At 47.8% G+C, this 19,791-nt stretch overlaps 1 protein-coding gene across 2 annotated transcripts in view; it reads right to left on the bottom strand.

Moving 5' to 3' along the window:
• Nucleotides 1-19,791, bottom strand: part of Pitpnc1 (phosphatidylinositol transfer protein cytoplasmic 1) — a 227,708-nt gene that overhangs the window by 71,786 nt on the left and 136,131 nt on the right. For both annotated transcript variants that reach the window (XM_042702684.1, XM_042702683.1), the window contains exon 5: nt 5,781-5,852. In XM_042702684.1, the coding sequence (XP_042558618.1) occupies nt 5,781-5,852 (72 nt within the window). The remainder of the gene's footprint in view (nt 1-5,780; nt 5,853-19,791) is intronic.

The raw sequence follows: 19,791 nt of genomic DNA, 5'->3' as shown, positions 1-19,791 counted from the left end.
AAACACCCACCTCTCAGATGTACTGCAAATAGCAACAGCTACCTCCCAAGGAATCAGACATGATCTGATTTTATTCATTGTCCTCAAAAGAATGCTACTAGACATAGATGTACAGTGGCATGGGCCAAAGTAGAAAACAATCTTGCCAAAGTACAAATGGGAGTGGTGTTTTATACAATTTTTTTCTTCTTCTTTTTCTTTTTTTTTTTTAAAGTATCTTCTGACTTATTAGAGAAAATTACCGATTTCGTAGGTGGCTGGTTATAATAATCCACAGTTAAAAGCAGAGCCATAAAAGTTGAAGACATCAGAGATCGTATCTAAAAATAAAGCAAATACTTTTTTTTTTCCCCCTTTCAACAATCCTCAATTAGAAGCCATGTAAGGAAAAAAGAAATCAGCTTCTGGGACCTGTAAATATGAATTCCCAGTTCTCCCTGGCACGTCTGTTTTGTAATTTAATTTTTGAGTACATCTTGAAATGCGTTACTAACCATCGCATTTGCCGCATTGCCTTCTTGACGTTACAAATGCTGACACTGCATCGCACTTCATGAGGACTGTCGTCAATTAAAAAAACAATAAATAGAGGTAGTTCTCCCCCACATGATGAAGCTTTCCCAGGCAGCTGGTTGCTCCCAGGGTAAGCGATATGGGGTGAGGAGGTCATCTCTGGCCCTCTCCCCAGGGCATGAACGATGAGCCTTCAATGCAGGGAGATGTTTATGCAACTCTGGTGAAGATGGCACCCAGAGAATAAACTCCATTTGTGTGGAAACCTTTGTACTTAAGGAAATGGAATAGCCTAATTTCCTAAAACCAACAACAACCCATTGTTTGTGGAAATCAGTCTTAACTAATGTAAGGTAATAATCAGCAGTTAAACTTGAAAGCAATTAGGGCCAAGAGTCATTGGCTCACACCTGTAATCCCAGCTACTCAGGAAGGAGGCTGAGATCCCAGGGTCATGGTTTGCAGCTAGTCCAGACAAGGAACGTCCGTGAGACTCTTATCTCTATTTAATCATCAAAAAGCCAAAAGTAGAGTATGGCTCAAGTGGTAGAGCCTTGAGCAAAAAGGGCTCAGGGACAGAGCCAAGGCCCTGATTTCAAGTCCCATGACCAACCAAAAAAAAAAAAAGATAAATCATGCAACATGGAATCCTGCTGTTGTTTCTGGAATAGAACCTAGGACTTCAGGGGAAAAGTGGCGAAATTTGCACCAAGTATGTAGTTTGGACAAACACACCAAAGTTAGGGACATGTTTACATTAGGGTAGGTGTGGTGCACAGTGGAAGGAAACTGCGCTCATCATCTATACAACATTATTGCATACTAAGATGATCACCAACATGAAGAGTTCATTTCAAAACATTCTGTAGGGCATGTCATGCCATTCTTTGGCTTACAATCCTGGGCTAACTTCCCCCTGCACTACAATCCAAACTCTTTGCCACAGCCCCACATGCCTTCCACGATCTGGCTTCCCCCTCTGTTCAACCTCATCGACTTCTCTACCTTCTTTCCCTCTGGGCAATGATCTTCTTTTTAATTTTGCTGGACATGGGGCTTGAACTCTGGGCCTGGGCGCTGTCCCTCAACTCTTCAGCTCAAGGCCAGGGCTCTACCATGTGAGCCACAGCGCCACTTCCGGTTTTCTGGTGGTTCACTGGATGGAGATCAGAGTCTCATGGACTTTCCTGCCTGGGCTGGCTTTGAACCTCAATCTGCAGATCTCAGCCTCCTGAGTAGCTAGGATTACAGGCGTGAACCACCGGGGCCCAGCTGGGCAATGATTTTCTATCTGTTCCTGGAATTTCTGACTGTCAGGGAACCAAGGTCTTTGCCCTCAGCGTCTCTGCATTCCTGTGCTGTGAAGGCTATAACATACTGCTACATGCTGGGCAGCTTAAACAACAAAACTGAGTCATCTCACAGTTCCGGGGGAGGCTGAAAACTCAAGGGCAGGGTGCTGCTGGCAAGGTTGGTTGGTTGTCCGCCTCCCCACCCCCCAGTCCTCCCATCTAGTCTGACAGTCAGCCAACTCACTATGCTGTTCTCTCCTGTGCGCATGTGCACCAACTTCTCCTTAACTGCCCAAGTTTTCTCTTCTCACAAGGATGCTGGATTAGGCCCCACCCTAATCCCCTTGTTTGAAGTGAATCCATTCTTTAAAGGCTCTGCCACCAAACACAATCATATTCTGAAGGCTTCGATAGATGAATTGGGGTGGAAGGTTGCACCTCAGCTCATGATTACACCCCTGGCCTGGAAAACCAGCAGATGGCAGGCTCCGTGCCAAACTCAGACCCACTTGGAATTGTCCTGCGTTGTGAGAGGCCTTTCTGACTGCATGGCTTCCACATGGCTCTCTTTATCCTGTTTATTGCCTTTGTGACAGTTACAGCTGCGATTCCTTCCTTGCTTTGCTGGCTCGTGGTCTGAATTCTCCTACTCCAGGAGCAAGGGAACACAGGTCTCTGATGGCTGTCTCCTCAACACCTCTCCTAGTGCCTGGCTTCCAATAACAGGTGCACAACCACAAATGACTAACAACTCATACAAAACCAGCCTCGTGAACAAAGCACCATTATCGCAGCCAATCCAAGATATACTATTCACAGGATGGCTGGCCCAGTGGCTACCTCTAGTATGTGTATGAGAACTTACAGTTTAAAAAGAACTTCCATATAAACGAACCTCTAGAAAACGTCCACGCTTTGACAGAGGCATTATTGCGTTCGTGTGTGGGGACGCATGCGCCAGTACTCAGAGCCTGGATGCCGTCCCTTAACTTTTTCATTCAAGGCGTGCTGGTGCTCTACTATTTGAACCACAGTCCTACTTCTGACTTTTTACTGGTTAATTGGAGATCAGAGTCTCATGGATTTTCTTACTCAGACTGGCTTCAAACGGTGTGAGCCACCGGCACCCAGCGTGATACAAGCATTATTTATTCTATCTTCTTGTTAAGCCAAGACTCCAGTCGGTTAATAGGATTGCTGAAGGTCACAAAGCCGGAGCTGGAATGATCTTTTGGTCTCTAGAACAACGCTGTGTTCTTTCCTTCCAACCTTGATGAACTAGGCAGTAAATAAATTCCAAATACTTGTTTCAGTCAACCTCTCGGGAGAGCTCTGTGAGAGACAGAGCTTAGTTTCCAGGAACTGAAAAAGAACTAGACGTTCTTTGCTTATCGGACTTTCCTAGCTGAGGAATACTGTCTTTGTCGATAATGTGACTAATAAGAATATATACAGTGTCTTGGGCCCCACAGCAGGGTGGCGGTTACAGCCAAACAGGCTTTTTGGAAAATGTTCTATTTTCAGCAGTAGGAAAAGAAAAGGCATCCAAAGATTTTGCTTTCTTGAGTGTTTGTGTCTTAAATCTGTTAGGTCTCAGTCATGTTGTCCCTTAGGTCCCCCTGGGAGAGTTTTAGAAATCCTCGTGCCTGGTCAGGTGTCTGTGGCTTATGCCTATAATCCCAGCTACTTAGGAGGCTGCAATGTGTAGTTCAAAGCCAGCCTAGGCAGGAAAGTCTGAGACTCTTTTCTCCAATTAACCAGCAAAAAGCCAGAAGTGGAGCTGTTAGCAGAGCACCAACCTTGAACAAAAGAGCAAATGGATAATATCTGGGCCCTGAGTTCAAGCCCCCAACACTGGCATTAAGAAGAAGGAGAAAAAAAAAAGCAAAGCAAAGCAGGGTGACATTGTCCAAAAAGAAATGTACTCGTGACCGGACTTACGTAACTGTAACCCCTCGGTACCTCACCTTTATACTAACAGATTAAACAAAACAAAGCACAGGCCAGCCTGGGGGCATCCATGACTGCCAGCTTCTCAGGTGACTTGCCCAGCTAGGCCCTGGCTGGCTGAGGCTCGAATGGTCAAGCCAAACAGAGCATGGGCCATTTTTACAAGCATGCCCACAACCACACCCAGAATTCAGCCCCCTGGAAGGGTGTGTGTGAGATCCTTCCTCCATGGTAGCTGCAGTGGGGCCAACAAAGGCAATGAAACCCCCTCCCCCCGGGGTGAGAGGGGGTGGGGATGGAGAATCCAGGCGGGAGCCAATGGTCAAACTTCTCAGGTGATGTCAGAGCCGCTGCTGTTAAGAGACGCTGGGGTTTTGTTTGGAAAAAGGAATAGGGGCCAGGCCACCCCCATTATCCCCTGGGACACCAGTCACCTGCAGCAGGTGTCACACACGTGGCTGAGCCTTTTGCTGAGCCAGGCCGAGCTGAACAATGACTCTCTTAAACCCAGAATTAGGGCCTTACACAAACAACAGAACCTCATTTTGGTCCGGTGCCAGCCTCCGCCCAGCACTCATTAAGGCTTAAATAATTCTCCTCAGTAGGTGCGTAACATAAATGGGCCTCAATTGGGAGACGACTTCCCCTCTGATGGCCAGGCTTATAGTAATCACAGTTTGCAGCTTTTTTTTTTTTTTTTTTTTTTAGCGAGAAGCGGTATTTCTATCTAGTCATCCTATAAACACTCTTTCTTTCTTGTTCCTTTTTTTAACTAGAATTTGGAGGGTGTAAAAATATGACTTATATGATCATTGATAATAAGATAATAACATGTGCTCTATTCCGCCACTAATCCATGTGATTATCACTATCGTCTTTCCATTTAATTATTGCTTCTTATCATCAGCCATTTCATTAAAGTTTTGGCAGGTAGGGGAGGAAATCAGGTTAGAGATAGTGGCAAGAAGGATGGCAACCGAATGATAAGATTTGACATTCAGAGCATGTAGAAATGAACTGAGCTTTTATTAAATAACCTGGCAGCGCGTGTGGAGGAAGGCGGATGCCCACCTCTGCCCACCAGTCCTGAACTCTGCTTCCACTCCGGACAGAAGAGGAGCTGGAGCCCTTGCCAGGAGCTGGTGGCTCAGGCTTGCAGTCCTAATTACTCAAGAACAAAGAAGCCAGGGAGAGTCAGAACAGCACATCAGGCCTGGGGCTGGTGGCTCACGGCTGTCAGCCTAGCTACTCAGGAGGCTGAAATCTGAGGATCGTGGTTCAAAGCCAGCCTGGGCAGGAAAGTCCATGAAACTCTTATCTCCAATTAACCAGAAAACCGGAAAGTGGTGCTGTGGCTCAAGTGGTAGAGAGCTTGCCTTGAGCACAGAGAGGCTCAGGGATAGCACCCAGGCCCTAACTTCAAGTCCCACCACACACACACACACACACGCACACACACACACACTCACGCACGCACGCACTCGCGCGTGCACGCACACACACACACACACAAAGCCCAGCCCAGCCCAGTGAGACAATGGATTTTAAGCAATACGAATACACCAAGTTCCTGGCCCAAATGCCTAAGAGTCAGGATGCCATGCAGGGTAAAGGTTTTCCCTAGGTGCCCCCGATTTTTTCGGGTGGGATATGTGTGAATGTACAGATAGGCCCACCTAAGCATGAGGTAAGAGATCAGGTTCAGGGTCACACACAGATCTGACTCGAGTCACTTCTCCAAGTCAAGTAATAGCCGCCGAAAACATCTGTACTGAATCCAATGGTCAGAACCAAACCCCGGGGAGCTGCGTTTCCCATCATCCTCTCCGCCTCTAATGATAGTCATTGCAAGTAAAGATCACAGAGGTTTTTGGGGTCGGGGGAAAGCACATCTCAACGAGCCACAGGGACTAGGCCAAACAGGACATCTCGGAGGTCCTGGGCGCAGACTCTGCCGCCCGCCCTGGTCATAGAGACTCTGGAAACGGCACGGCTGCACAGCACACAAGGCCACAAGCTACTCACGCTGTCGTTGCTCCCTTTGTTGTCCTCGTACTTGGTTTCTATGTGGATGGAGAATTTCGGCAGAAAGGAGCACTGTGGAGAGAAGGAAAACTTCCATTAGCATGACTTTCCCTTCCTTTCAAGCACGATTTGAGAGCAAGATTGCCAAGGTACTACATCCATCACGACGTTTAGATACGCAAAGCCGCCGCTGGAGCGTGATTATGTTTCTCCAGTCAGACCACAGACAGTCATGGCTATGGAAGGCCACAGGGCCCAAGAGAGTATTTCCAGAAGAAGTATGTTCGAGGGGATCCTGCCACTTGGCTATAGAGAAGCAAATCCTTGAAGTGAGGGTCAGGCTCCAGCACTGGGAGAGACCACCATGGCTCAAGACCTCACTTTACCTTTCCATAGTCATAGAATACTCAGGCCAGACACACCTGCTGTTTAACAGCTCACTCTGGGGAAGTTATATAACTTCTCTGAACCCTAGTATTCAAACAGGAATCATAAGCATTATTTAAGAGTGACATTATAAAAGCTAAAGTGAGCCAGGCACTGGTGATTCACGCCTGTAATCCTAGTTACTCAGGAGGCTGAGATCTGAGGATCACGGTTCAAAGCCAGCCTAGGCAGAAAAAAAGCACTCTTATCTCCAATAAACCACGCAGAAAACTGGAGGTGGCGCGGTAGTTCAAGTGGTAGAGCAAGCCGGGCATCCATGGCTCACACCTGTAATCCTAGCTACTCAGGAGGCTAAGATCTAAGACACAAGTTTGAAGCCAGCCCAGGTAGACAAATCTGAAACTCTTATCTCCAATTAATCAGCAAAAAAGCAGAAAGTAGAGGTTTGGCTCAAGTGGTAGAGTGCCAGCTTTGAGTAAAAAAGCCAAGTATGAACACAAGACCCTGAGTTCAAGCCCCCATGGCAGTGCACACGCGCGTGTACACACACACACTGAGTGCAAGAAGGCTGGGTGTGTCTCAGTGGTGGGGTACAGGCTGTGTGTACACAAAGCCTTGGGATTTGGTCCCCACAAAACCAAACCAAAGTGTGTGTGTGAGTCAGAGCGAAGGATTCCTTCACCCAAGGGCAATGATCAGCATGTAGCTGCGGTGGAAACACAGTTTCTGACCAGAAACAGCAGCCTCTCTGCTTGGGTGGACCAGCGAGGGAGAGAAAGCTGAACTGCGAGCCCAGCCTGGCAGGGCTTAGTGGGTCCCGCTGTCCTGTCACGGTGTCGAGCTTTGAAGGGCTGGCGCAGTCTGGGAAGAGGACTTTGATGGATGCTGGGATAAACACCCTCCTGCTGGTACTAAGCTGGGCAGCGACTTTCTCAGCCACCACAGATGGGGCTGGAGGCTAATGGGCTCCATGGGGCGGGGTGGGGGTGGAGGTGTGGCTGCAGGTGATGGGAAAATGAGACTGGACTTGATCGGATCCCAGTGCTAAAAGGCTTTTTATGTAGCACACTCAAGAGCGTGCGCTATACGGGTACCTAACACATTCAAGATGCATTCACATATTTGCCAAACCTCCCAGGGGTAAATCCTATTATCATCTCTGTTTTTTGTTTTTGTTTTTGTCGGTCCTGGGGCTTGAACTCTGGGCCTGAGCACTGTCCCTGAGCGCTTCAGCTCAAGGCGAGTGCTCTACCACTTGAGCTATAGTGCCACTTCTGATTTTCTGGTGGTTTATTGGAGATAAGAGTCATAGACTTTCCTACCTGTGCTGGCTTTGAACCTTGATCCTCAGATCTCAGCCTCCTGAGTAGCTAGGATTACAGGCGTGAGCCACCCGGTGCCCGGCTCATCTCTGCTTTCAAAAGGCAGAATAGAAGCACTGAGGGGTTAAGTAAACAGCCCAGGATCACACAGCTAGTGCATCACAGCATCAGATGAAAGCTGAGCAGCCTGGTCCTAGTGTTCAAACACGGCATGATTACCCTAGTGCTTCTCAAGAGAGGATGTGTGGTCCTGTAACGGCAGGACCATCCTAGCTCACCTTGTTACTAATGCCAATTCTTGGGCTTCCGCCAAGACCCACGGAGTCAGAAACCCTGGAGGGAACATTATCTCACATCTCATTAAGAGTCCATAAATAAGCCAGGCACAGTGGCTCATGTCTGTAATCCTAGTTACTCAGGAGGCTGAGATCTGAGGATCGCCATTCAAAGCCAGCTAAGGCAGGAAAGTCCATGAGACTCTTATTTCCAATGAGACAGATAGACAGACAGACAGATACACACACATACAAGCCAGAAATGGAGTTGTGGTAGATTGCTAACCTTAAGTGAAAAAGCTTAGGGACAGTGCTCAGACCCTGAGTTCAAGTCTCAGTGCTGGCGTGTACACACACACACACACACACACACACACACACACACACACACACACACACACACACACACACACACACACACACACACACACACACACACACACACACACACACACACACACACACACGTCCATAAGAGACCTCCTTTTCCCCCCATGGGCTTCATCCCCACAGCCACAGCAGAGACCTCATGGGCCTAAGTACCAGAAGGCAAGGAAGGGCTGGGAATTAGCCCTGGATAATTTCCCCAACACTGCATGCCTGTGCGCATCTGGCTCCGATGTGTCTTAATCTGGGTGCTTCAAGCCACCTGAACCCTGGCTAAGAAGGCACTGAAGCCATCGATCCCAGTAATCGCCGTTATACAGAACGAGGACCCAGGATGATTCATCAACACCTTCTCCGGGCTCCGCTCCAACCTTCTTCGGGAACTGCTGCCCTCACACCCGGTGCCAGGGAGTCCCAGGGCAGGGCTGCGAGCCGCCAGTCCTGGAGGGCTGCCCCACCCCACCCCCCGCAGCAGAGCCCGGATTGACTTCTGAAGGTGGAGAGATGTCCTGGCAGACAGACACTCTTCAAAGCCGAGAGACTTGAGGGAAATCAATGTTGGACTTTTGAGCCCATAATTCATCTGAGGATCACTGCAGTAACGGGTGGGAGGTGGGTCTGGGGGTGCCAAGTAGAAAACCACAAAGCGCTCTTATTGATTGAACCTCGAAACCACGTAACTAGGTCAGGCAAAGGCATTTTAGCATTAGGGGATGAAAACCCAAATATGAAATGCAACGCTCCCAATGCAAATGAGCAGATGTGGTTATTTTTAAGTTGAGGACTTCGGGTTGTTGTGTTATCGGGTGATGGTGCACCTGCCTTCAGCAAAGCAGACGAGGATCGGCCAGCACCAGACAGGCCCAGCCCACGGCGGCCAGTGTGTAGTCCTTGGGCAGATGGTTTGGGATGGATCATCGCTTGGGATATCTGATGGTTGCTGCCCGGAGCCCTGGTATGTTTGAGTATCTCAAGTTAAAATCAGGAATGTTGGCCAAGTGACAGTGGCTCACACGTGTAATCCTAGCTACTCAGGAGACTGAGATCTGAAGACCAAGGTTCAAAGCCAGCCAAGGTAAGAACAATGCAAGGAGAGCCGAGTAGCTTAATTAGTAGAACATCAGCCTTGAGCTCAGCTCAGATCTCTAGGGGCAGAGGCTGAGAACTGGCCACAGATTAACTTTCCTGACATTGCATGCCTGCGTGCATTTGAGTGAAGAAACTAAGGGACAGGGCCCAGGCCCCCAGTTCAAGTCCTAGTACCAACACACACACACACACACACACACACACGTACGTGGCTCTAGGCATTTGAATTTTAATGTGATGACGTGTTCATCTGAAGATAAATTTCTGTCTTCCCGGTGTAGGTTAGTGTGTCTAAAAATTCAGCAGAGCTTGGCTGTCAAGCAAGCCTTCCATTTCTCCCCGGCTGTCCCCACCCCAAGTTATTCCAAGCCATTTCCCCTCTCTATCCTGGAGCTGATCATTTCCATTCATAGTCTGATGAGAACACAAACCATGTGAGAGAAACACCTACACTTCCTTCCCTCCATTTCCCATCGCCCGCTTATTTCTTTATGCTGCTTGTTCTCGATGAATCAGGGAAATGACTATCTCCCCCCCCCCCCCCACTCCCGCTAACGCAACATAAGATGTTGCTCAAATGGTACAGGGCTTGACTAGGGGGTGCCAGGTCCTGACTTCAAATTCCAGCACTACAGAAACACCCACTGAATGCAAACCGTTTCTGAATGAGGGTCCCTTGGGTGCTGCCAGTCTTGACTTGTGTCTGGCTCTTCAACACAGCCCACCCCTTCTCCAGTGCCACCTTTGTTCTTCAGCCCTCAAACTGTTTCAGTCATTTTCCAACAAGGTCATCTACAGCCACTGACATCAGGAATGGTGTATCAGTCACTCAAGCTGCCCCAACTCACCGCGTCTTTTGCTCAGATACTGCTTCCTAGGATTAATCATTCTGCAGCAGCGAGGAATATATTATTAGCCTAAACACCCGATCAGGAGTGTGGGATGAGAAAGAAGTTGAGGGTCCTGACTTAACCACTTAAACTTGTTCTAAGCACAGATATGAGAAGCCAGGTACCAGCGGCTCATTCCTGTAATCCCAACTTCTCAGGAGGCTGAGATCTGAGGATAACAGTTCAAAGCCAACCTAGGCAGACACACACATCTGAGAGACTCTTAGGTTCTACTAATCAGCAAAAGAAATGGAAGTGGAGAGGTCTGACTCAAGAGGCAAAGCATCAGCCTTGAGTGGAAAAGCCAAGCAAGATTGCAAGGCCCTGAGTTCAAGCCCCAACACACACACACACACACACACACACACAGACACACACACACAGACACACACACACACACACACACGAGATATCAGTATTTCCTGAAACTAGGAAGGTTGGAAGATGCCTGTGTTCTCTGTGGAACTCGGCTTGCTTCAAGCGCCATTTGGCTCACAACATGAAAGGAAAGCTGATATCCACTCGATGATGAACAGGGGGCTAAGGAGACCCAGGCCCTGGTTCTGAGATGGGGCAGCTTCTCTCCGGGTGGGCAGCCCCCATGCACGTAAGGGCCATGGTGTGATTCCTCGGGGCTCCTCACAGCCTCTGACAGCCAGGAGATGAGCCAGCCACTCCTGAGATTCTGTCATAGGATCCAATGCTTCATTTTAAGAACAAAGACCTTTTTTTTTTTTCTGTTTGGTGCTTTGAATTTGAATTTTGGAGGGAGGGCTTGATTTCAGGGCCTTGCACTGTGTGTGTGTGTGTGTGTGTGTGTGTGTGTGTGTGTGTGCGTGCGTGTGCTGGACCTTGAATTCTGTGTGTGTGTGTGTGTGTGTGTGTGTGTGTGTGTGCGCTGGACCTTGAATTCTGAACCTGGTCGCTGTCCCTGAGCTTTTGTGCTTAAGACTTGTATTCCACTACTTGAGCCACAGCTCCACTTCTGGCCTTTTTTGGGGGTGGGGGGTGGAGAGTAATTAATTGGAGATAAGAGTCTCACAGACTGTCCTGCCTGGGCTGGCTCTGAACTATGATTCTCAGGTGTCAATCTCCTGAGCCGTTAGGATTACAGGCGTAAGCTACCCGTGCCCAGGTCTTACTTGGCCTTTTCAACCAAGATTAGAATTCTATCTCTTGAGCCACATCTCCACTTCTGGCTTTTTGATGGCTAATGGGAGATAAAATTCTCTGGCTGGGATGACTTCGAACCACAATCCTCAGATCATCTCAGCCTCCTGAGTAGCTAGGACTACAGGTGTGAGGCACCGGTGCACAATAGCAGAGACTACTTGATGGGCTTTGAGTGAGCAGCCAGGAGGCCAGGAATGGAGGAAGGCTGACTAGAAAGTGGGACCACAGTCCTATGTCAAAAGACACAAAGCCTACCAACCATGGGTCAGCTTGCAGAGACCTCCAGTCCTGAGTGAGCCTCCAACCTGGCCAAGGATTGAGCTAACCTTGGCCTCCACTCCTGAGTCATGGAAAGAGCGAGATGACAAACTTGTGACAAATTTGCTCAGACTATAGGAACTATGTTCCATGGCAGTAGAAAAATCAAACAACATTTCCCTTCTAATCAGCCATGGCCTTCAATTTGGTAAGCTCCTGCCTGGGAGTACAACTGGGCACATGCCCAAAAGAGCTCTACACAAGCTGGCCTGGCACCATGATCCTCCCAATCTCAGCCTCCATTATCGCCTGGAATGTCAGGCATGTGCCAATTGCATCCAGCTATGAATCAAGAAGCAGTCTTAACTTTTCTGCCTGAGCTGACCTTGAACTGTCATCCCTTCCTTCATTCTCAGTTTCCCAAGTATCCAGGATTCCAGGCCTGAGACACTAGTGCATTACAGTATCTATACTTTGTGTGTGTGTGCGTGTGTGTGCGTGTGTGTGTGTGTGTGTGTGTGTGTGTGTGCACTCACTTGGCTTTTTCCACTCAGAGCTGGTGCTCTACTAATTGAACCATGCCTGTAGTCTGACTCTTTCGTTGGTTAATTGGAGATAAGTGTCTCAATTTGTCTGTTTGGGCTAGCTCCAAAGCTGATCCTCAGATCTCAGCTTCTTGAGTTGCAGGGATTACAGGAGTGAGCTACTGGCACTCAGCTATCTGTGCATTTTTAACTGGTCTTCCAAACCCGATGGAGTCCACTGGGATAAACCTCTCATTTAAAAGTGATCACTGGGCATTCTGAAGCCTCCAGTACCAGACAGAGAAAGGATGCTTCTTGGTTGAATATTCAGACATCCGCTGGGAGCTTTGGGAAGGGGTGAGGGAACCTGCCAGGAAAGATGCAGCACCCTCCCAGGTTCAGTGTCGGGAAATGAAAGCGGCGCACACAAAACGCAGGGTAGAGCTGCATTCCCAATTCACTACAGACACGCTTCAGAAAACATGAAAGAGCTATTTTTGGTCCTGTGATTGATTAGGGTTGCTATGGCAATAAGAAACACTTATGAGAACAAAACTCACTGTAAGCAAACCCAAGTCTTAAAGAGAAAGGGTCCACAGCCTGGGGGATTCACTGCGCTTCTGGGTGGGGCTGTGACCTGTGCATGGAGCGGGGTGACTGAGCATGAAGCCATGGGACAGCAGTCCTGACCTGCAGAGAAACGAGTGGCAAAACTCGGAAGAGCGTCTTTACTGTCATGCAAGGATACAATATTCTCCAAAGCACCTAGCTTCTCCCAGCTCCCCCCCCCCAAAAAAATACCAAACCTTTACCAGCTTCAGAAGTAAAATATAAATCATATCTTTATAATGGTGTTTCTAAAACCCACATAATGCTGCTTCACCTGCCAGGCTTGTTAAAACATTTCAGGTCTCTTTCCTGTAAATCTCTTTTTCTTTCAGTAAGTTGGTGTAGTCCCAGGGTTCGCCTCCAAACTCAGGAGTTCCTTCCTTCCTCCCTCCTTCCCTTCCTTCCCTCCTTTCCTTTCCTTTCCTTTCCCTTCCTTCCTTCTTCTCTCCCTCTCTCCCTCCCTTTCTCTTCCTTTCTCTCTCTCTTCCCTTTCTTCTTCTTTTTTAGTTGATTTATTCAGGGACGGGAGCAGGCAGCTCAGTGTTATAGCTGTGCTCAGCATGTGAGGCCACACACACACACACACACACACACACACACTCACACACACACACACACACACACACACACACACACACACACACACAGGACTCAAAGCCCAGTGGGTAGCACACAGCTGTAATTCCCAGCCTGAGGGAGACTGGGTACGGTGGCGCATCCCTGTTGGTGCCAGCTTGGGGGAGGTACAAGAATCATGGTCTGGGGCTGGCCCAGGCAAAGTCAGCTCAAGACTTTATTTTTGTTTTGTTTTGTTTTGGTCTGGTTGTGGGGCCTGAACTCTGGGCCTGGGCGCTGTCCCTCAGCTCTTCAGCTCAAAGCTAGTGCCATAGCGCCTTTTTTCTTTTTGCTTGTGTGGTACTGAGGAATTGAACCCAGGGCCTCAGGCATGCAAGGCAAGCGCTCTACCACTGAGCCACCTTCCCAGCCCAAGCTCAAAACTTTATATGGAAGCAAAACAAAACAAAAAACCTAAAAACAAAAAGCCTCGGAGAGGGCATGGTTCAAGGAATAAGAGCACTTGCCTAACAAGCAGGAGCTCTGAGTTCAATCCCCTGTACCCTAAAAAGGCCAGCCTATACTATGGTAGGACTCTATCTTGAATAACAGGAGAGAGTAACTGTGGGGTGTATGTGTGTGTGTGTGTGTGTGTGTGTGCGCGCGGCGCGCGCGCCTGCATGCGTGTGTGTGTGTGTGTGTGTGTGTGTGTGTGTGTGTGTGTGTGTGTGTGTGTGTGACCTTAGCCCAAATTCTCAATGCCTTCTTCCTTTCTATCTCTAAGCCAAATTCTCCCACCTCACAGAGGCACCTGACAAGGAATTCGGAATCAAATGGGAGAGGCCAGAGCTGGCTTAGGCTTGAGGAAGTATTTCTAGGCCTTTAAAAGGATCATTTCCTTTTGACTCTCACAGAATGCAATATGTTCTTCTCTTGCCACCATGCCTGAGAGCCAACAACCTGCGCTGCCTGGCATCCGTGACCGTGACACTGCCCTTGAACTTGACCTTTTCTCGGATCTGGAGTCCTGACCACGCCCCTGAGTGCCTGCTACTATACTATATAATCTCACGCTCATCTTCCTCCATGGGCAGACAGAGAATGTCAACCTGAGATGGAATCGCTCACAACACTGCGTGTGCAAATGTCCACACCTTTCTCCAGCAGGAGACCACCAGGAGAACACAGCCCCGTCTCGGTGAACCAGGCTGGGAGCAGAGGGCTGCTCTTCCTCCACCTTGATCCTCAGATGTCAACCTCTTGAGTAGCCAGGCCTTACAGGCCATGAGCCACTGGTGACCAACCTAAGTCCAAGGATTTGAAAGCAAAGAGACGAGGCACTACGTGGACATGATGAATCTGAGAATGACTTCCCAGATCCTGGCTGTAGAGGAAGGCAAGGTGGCCAAGAAAACGGAGGATCTGAGAGAAGAGGAGGCTGAGAGGAAGCAGGAGGGGGCCAGGCAGAGCGGACTGGCAGCCGGAAAACAGCTGCTTCCATTCCGCCCACCCCAAGGCCCAGCCAGGCAGCAGCTTCTGGCTTCTCTCCGCCAGCGCCCCACTCTGGGGCTTCTGTTCATTCATAGTCCAGCCATTGAGGGTCCTCCTGACAGGCCGGGTAACTGCAACTCACTGCAGGAGGAAGGGCAGGAGGAAGCCCACGGTGCCATGAATGGAAGCGTGTTTTCTGAATGGAGGATGCTCTGCTCCTTGGCACTTCTAGGAAAATATCCAAGCAAGGAAACTAAATTCAGGCTTGTACAATCTGGAGCTGGACTTGTCAAGGCAGAAATCAGGAGAGGATGCTCTTGCATACTGATAAGCTTCACACCACAAAGAGAGGCCAGAATTTAAAGAGACAGGCCAACCACATTCCATGCCACGGGGCTGCGTGGTAAATAAAGCGAGGAGAATGAATCAGGTACAGGCAGCCATCTGGCCAAGTGGGGAATTTGCAGGTGGCTTTCTAGGTTGAGAACTAAAAGATTCACATACACACACCCTTAAAAAAAAAACAAAACCCAATGTAGCAAATTCTTCAGTGAACACAATATGCCTTCTAGGCACAGGTGGCTCATGCTTGTAATCCTAGTGACTCAGGAGGCAGAGGTATGAGGAGAGTGGTTTGAAGTCAGCCCAGGAAGGAAAGTCTGTGACACTCTTTACCTTTAATTAGCTACCAAAGCACCAGAAGTGGAGCTATAGCTCAAGTGGTAGAGTACTAGCCTTGAGCAAAAATGCTAAGGGGCAGCCTGGAGTTCAAGCCCCAGTACCAGAGCAACAACAGACAAAGGAAAACAACACTTCTTATTAAAATTTCCCACAGCATCATGTTTATAATTCTGCAGTAAAAATAGTCGTATTCTTTTTTTTCCCCCCAGCACTGGGGTTTAAACTTAGGACCTCATGTTTGTTAAGCAGGCAGAAGGCAGGATACCACTTGAACCACGCTTTCAGACCTTTTTGTTTTGAGACAGGGTCTCATGATGTTTATACTCAGGACCAACCTAGACAAAGATCCTCCTATTTATGCCTTTCACAGTCATCACAGATGCATACCACCAAGCTTGGCTTGTTTGTTGAGATAGGGTCTTACTTTCCTGCCTAGGCTGACCTCAAATTGTAATCTTCCAGTCTCTGATCTTTACCTCCCAAATAACTGGGATTACAGGCATGTACACTGAGCCCAGCAGATGGATGCATTCTTGTACCAATATCTGCCTGTATGTATAGCAATAGGCTATCGGGCATCTTGTAGTAGCTCGGGTTTACAAAGACTAAAAGACAAATCCAACTTTGCATTCACTTTAATAATTTGAAATGTACTATTTTATTATATTAAAATTCATCTTTGTTTTATTTTTGCCAGTCCTGGGCTTTGAACTCTGGGCCTGGACGCTGTCCCTAAGCTCCTTTTGCTCAAGGCTAGAATTCTACTACTTGAGCCACACAGCGCCATTTCTGACTTTTTCTGTGATTAATTGGAGATAAGAGTCTCACACACTTTCCTGTCAGGGCTGTCTTCCAGCTGTGATCCTTAGATCTCATCTTCTGAGTAGCTGGGATTATAGGCACCCAACCTTTCTTATACATTTACAGAAAGAAATCTGCCCCATTAAATCCTTCCAGTTGTATTTTCTGGTCTCACTAACTTGAACACAACTCCACAGGAATTAGTAAATTGTAGAATACAAATAAGTAATTCCAATACTGTAACTGGAAAAACAATCAAAGGAAAAAATTTGCTAGTAAAAATCTTTGAACATGCCTTCAAAAAATATTTTTTGGGGTGAAAGAGGTGATATTGATCAAGATGCATTGCATTTATTAAGTGATTGATTTGTTGAATTTATCCAACTACCAAAATATAAGAGAAAAAATATTTTGGGAGGCATGGCTCAGGTGGTAGAGCACCTTTCTACCAAGCAGGAGGTCCTGAGTTCAAACCCTACTACTACCAAAAGGAAAAAGAAAATCAACTCCTGCTAACTGCTCCTATGTAAAATGTGCCTAATAGGAACATAGGAAGGTGGCTTAGTGGTAGAGTGCTCGGCTAGCATGCATAAAGCCCTGGGTTCGATTCCTCAGTACCACATAAACAGAAAAAGCCAAAAGTAGCACTATGCTCAAGTGGTAGAGGGCCAGCCTTGAGCAAAAGCAGCTCAGGGACAGTGCCCAGGCCCTGAGTTCAAGCCCAGGACTGGCAAAAAAAGAAAAAAGAAACTGCCTGAATGATATTAAAAAAAAAAAAAAAAAAAAAATATATATATATATATATATATATATATATATATATAAACAACTTTACAAAGTTCTGTTATGATAGAGAACACATTTAATCTTCGGCTCTCTCCTCTCGAAATGGCCAAATTCATTTTCTCTGAAATACAAAAAAGGGCTTGGGAACAGTAAGAGCAAATGGAAAGCTGAATAAACAAACCTGGCGGTGCCAAGGTTCCTGCTCCACCATGTGCTGAGCTACTGGGCTGCGGGGAGGGGGAGAGCTCCAGGCCGGCCTGGGGAAAGGCTCTGCGGGCTGCGGGGAGGGGGAGAGCTCCAGGCGGGCCTGGGGAAAGGCTCTGCGGGCGGGCAGCCCCAGAGGTCAGCTCATCCACACAGCCAACCAGCTCATCTCCTAAGTGGACACTGCTACTGCCTGGGTGTCCAGTGTCTCCCCCAGTCCAAGGCTCTATCCCCAAGGTAGCATTATGGGGAGCTGTTAGGACATCCAGGATATGGGTTCTAGTGGGACCTAGGTCTCTTCCTTTCTCTCCCTCTCTCTTTTTTTCTTTTTTTGTGGGGGGGGGTCATGGGGCTTGAACTCTGGGCCTGGGAGCTGTCCCTGAGCTCTTCAGCTCAAGGCAAGCGTTCTACCACTTGAGCCACAGTGCCATTTCCTGTTTTCTGGTGGTTTATTAGAAATAAAGAGTTCCACAGCTTTTCCTGCCCAGGCTGGCTTTGAACCAAGATCCTCAGATCTCAACCTCCTGAGTAGCTAGGATCACAGGCATGAAGCCTGGCTTTTTCTTCTCTCTTTTGCCTCGTGGTCACGAGGGGAGGAGTTTTATGCTGCTCCTAGGCACTCCCCCAGGACATCCTGAATCACCACAAGCCCCATCGGGCCAATCAGCATGGACTGAAGCCTCCAAAATTATAACCTTTTTTTCTTTAGGTTAATTAGCTTGGGTATTTTATTATAGTGATGGAAAGCTGACCATCACAGGATGGAATGTTTCATACAAACTCTCCTCATCCTAAAATACTGGTGCCTTTGCCTAGGTGGTTAAACAGAATATCTATGCCACCTGACTTAAGAAAATATGTTCATTATTGTTGGGCAGTCTTCAAAAAACTTAGATATGTGAGTACTACCAATCTTTAGGCAATGCCTCAGCCCACTGATATTGAAAATAACATCTGTATGACAGAACTGATCCAGTGGCCTATTTAATGGGCATATAGTAGCTCTGACCCTAAGAGAAATAATTTTTACCAAATCCAAAACCTCATAGCCTTCTTTTGGGAAGATTCGCTGTGTACATAAGGATCATAAAGGCTCTGAGATGTCCTGTAATAATGAAATCTAGTGATTCCTCTCCTTCCTTAATTGTCTATGCATCATCTTAAATGGTAGTTATGGTTCCCGACTTGCCTCCATCTGGATTTTCTGGAACGCTGAAGATTTTTAAGCTGGGTCACTTTGCCTCTGTCTACACCACGAGACTTGTGTGTCTACTAGCCTCTCCATGAAGGTCTTCTTCAAGCCTGTGTCCATTGCTACCGGGCTCATCAGTGCCCCCAACTAAAAGACTATTGATTTGACTTGGTCCCTAACATGTCCTTGTTGATAAAAGGCTATGTTTCTAGCCAGGCGCCGGTGGCTCACGTCTGTAATCCTAGCTACTTGGAGGCTGAGATCTGAGGATCAGTTTAAAGCCAGCCTTGGCAGGAAAGTCTGTGAGACTCTTTTTTTTTTTTTTTTTTGTCGGTCGTGGGGCTTGAACTCTGGGCCTGGGCGCTGTCCCTCAGCTCTTCAGCTCAAGGCGAGCGCTCTACCACTTGAGCTACAGCGCCACTTCCGGTTTTCTGGTGGTTTTTATTGGAGATAGGAGTCTCACGGTCTCTCCTACCCGGGCTGGCTTTGAACCGCGATCCTCAGATCTCAGCCTCCTGAGTAGCTAGGATTACAGGCGTGAGCCACCAGCGCCCGGCGTCTGTGAGACTCTTATCTCCAATTAATCACAAAAAACTGGAAGCAGTGCTATGGCTCAAAGTGGTGGAATGTTAGTCTTGAACAAAGGGTCAGTGCCCAGGCCCAGAGTTCAAGCCCCAGGACTGGCCAAAAAAAAAAAAAAAAAAAAAGTCATATTTCTAAAGGAAGGGTATTTTTGGTTCCTCAAAATTCTAGACTGAAATTGCTCACATTGGATAGTTAGGGTTAATTGCGATGCAGAGCTAAAAATCACCTCATCACCAGCTAATAATCTGGGTTCTCTATGACCCCCAAGATGGGACATTTGGAGACTTGATTCTCTCAGCATCCAGAGTAGGTAGTCGAGGTGGCCAGATGGCTGTCATTCTCAACACGGCTGGTCCCGCAGCACTGGTGTAACCCACACAGCCCTCCCTGAGCTCACTTCTGTTCTCTGGTTATGTAATTCAGAGTTTTACTGGATGTTTTGGCTGGAACTCAGAGCAGGCAGGGCGAGGCTGACAGAGATGAAGGTCATTCATCCACTCTAGAACTTACTTGAGAGGCCAAAATGGGGAGTGAAATTCCAGCCAAGAGAGTTTGCTGCTTTCAGAAAAGAACTATCTTAGTCCCCATTGCCACTCCTGAGAAAATTGACAAGTTCACCTTAGGTGACTGTGTCAGGGTCACATGCTCAGTTCCAAGCATCCCTACTCTTTATTCCATTCTGGTCTGCTCTGATGGCTCAGTACCTTTTGAGGCTGTCATTAAAAAGCCATTTCAGCTGGGCACCAGCAGCTCACGCCTGTAATCCCAGCTACTCGGGAGGCTGAGATCTGAGGATCATGGT

The sequence above is a fragment of the Dipodomys spectabilis genome, unplaced genomic scaffold, assembly GCF_019054845.1.
Source record: "Dipodomys spectabilis isolate Male_0828 unplaced genomic scaffold, ASM1905484v1 ptg000329l, whole genome shotgun sequence".
Lineage (NCBI taxonomy): Eukaryota > Metazoa > Chordata > Mammalia > Rodentia > Heteromyidae > Dipodomys > Dipodomys spectabilis.
Note: the sequence above shows the minus strand (reverse complement) of the source record. Positions and strands in the feature narration are given on the sequence as shown.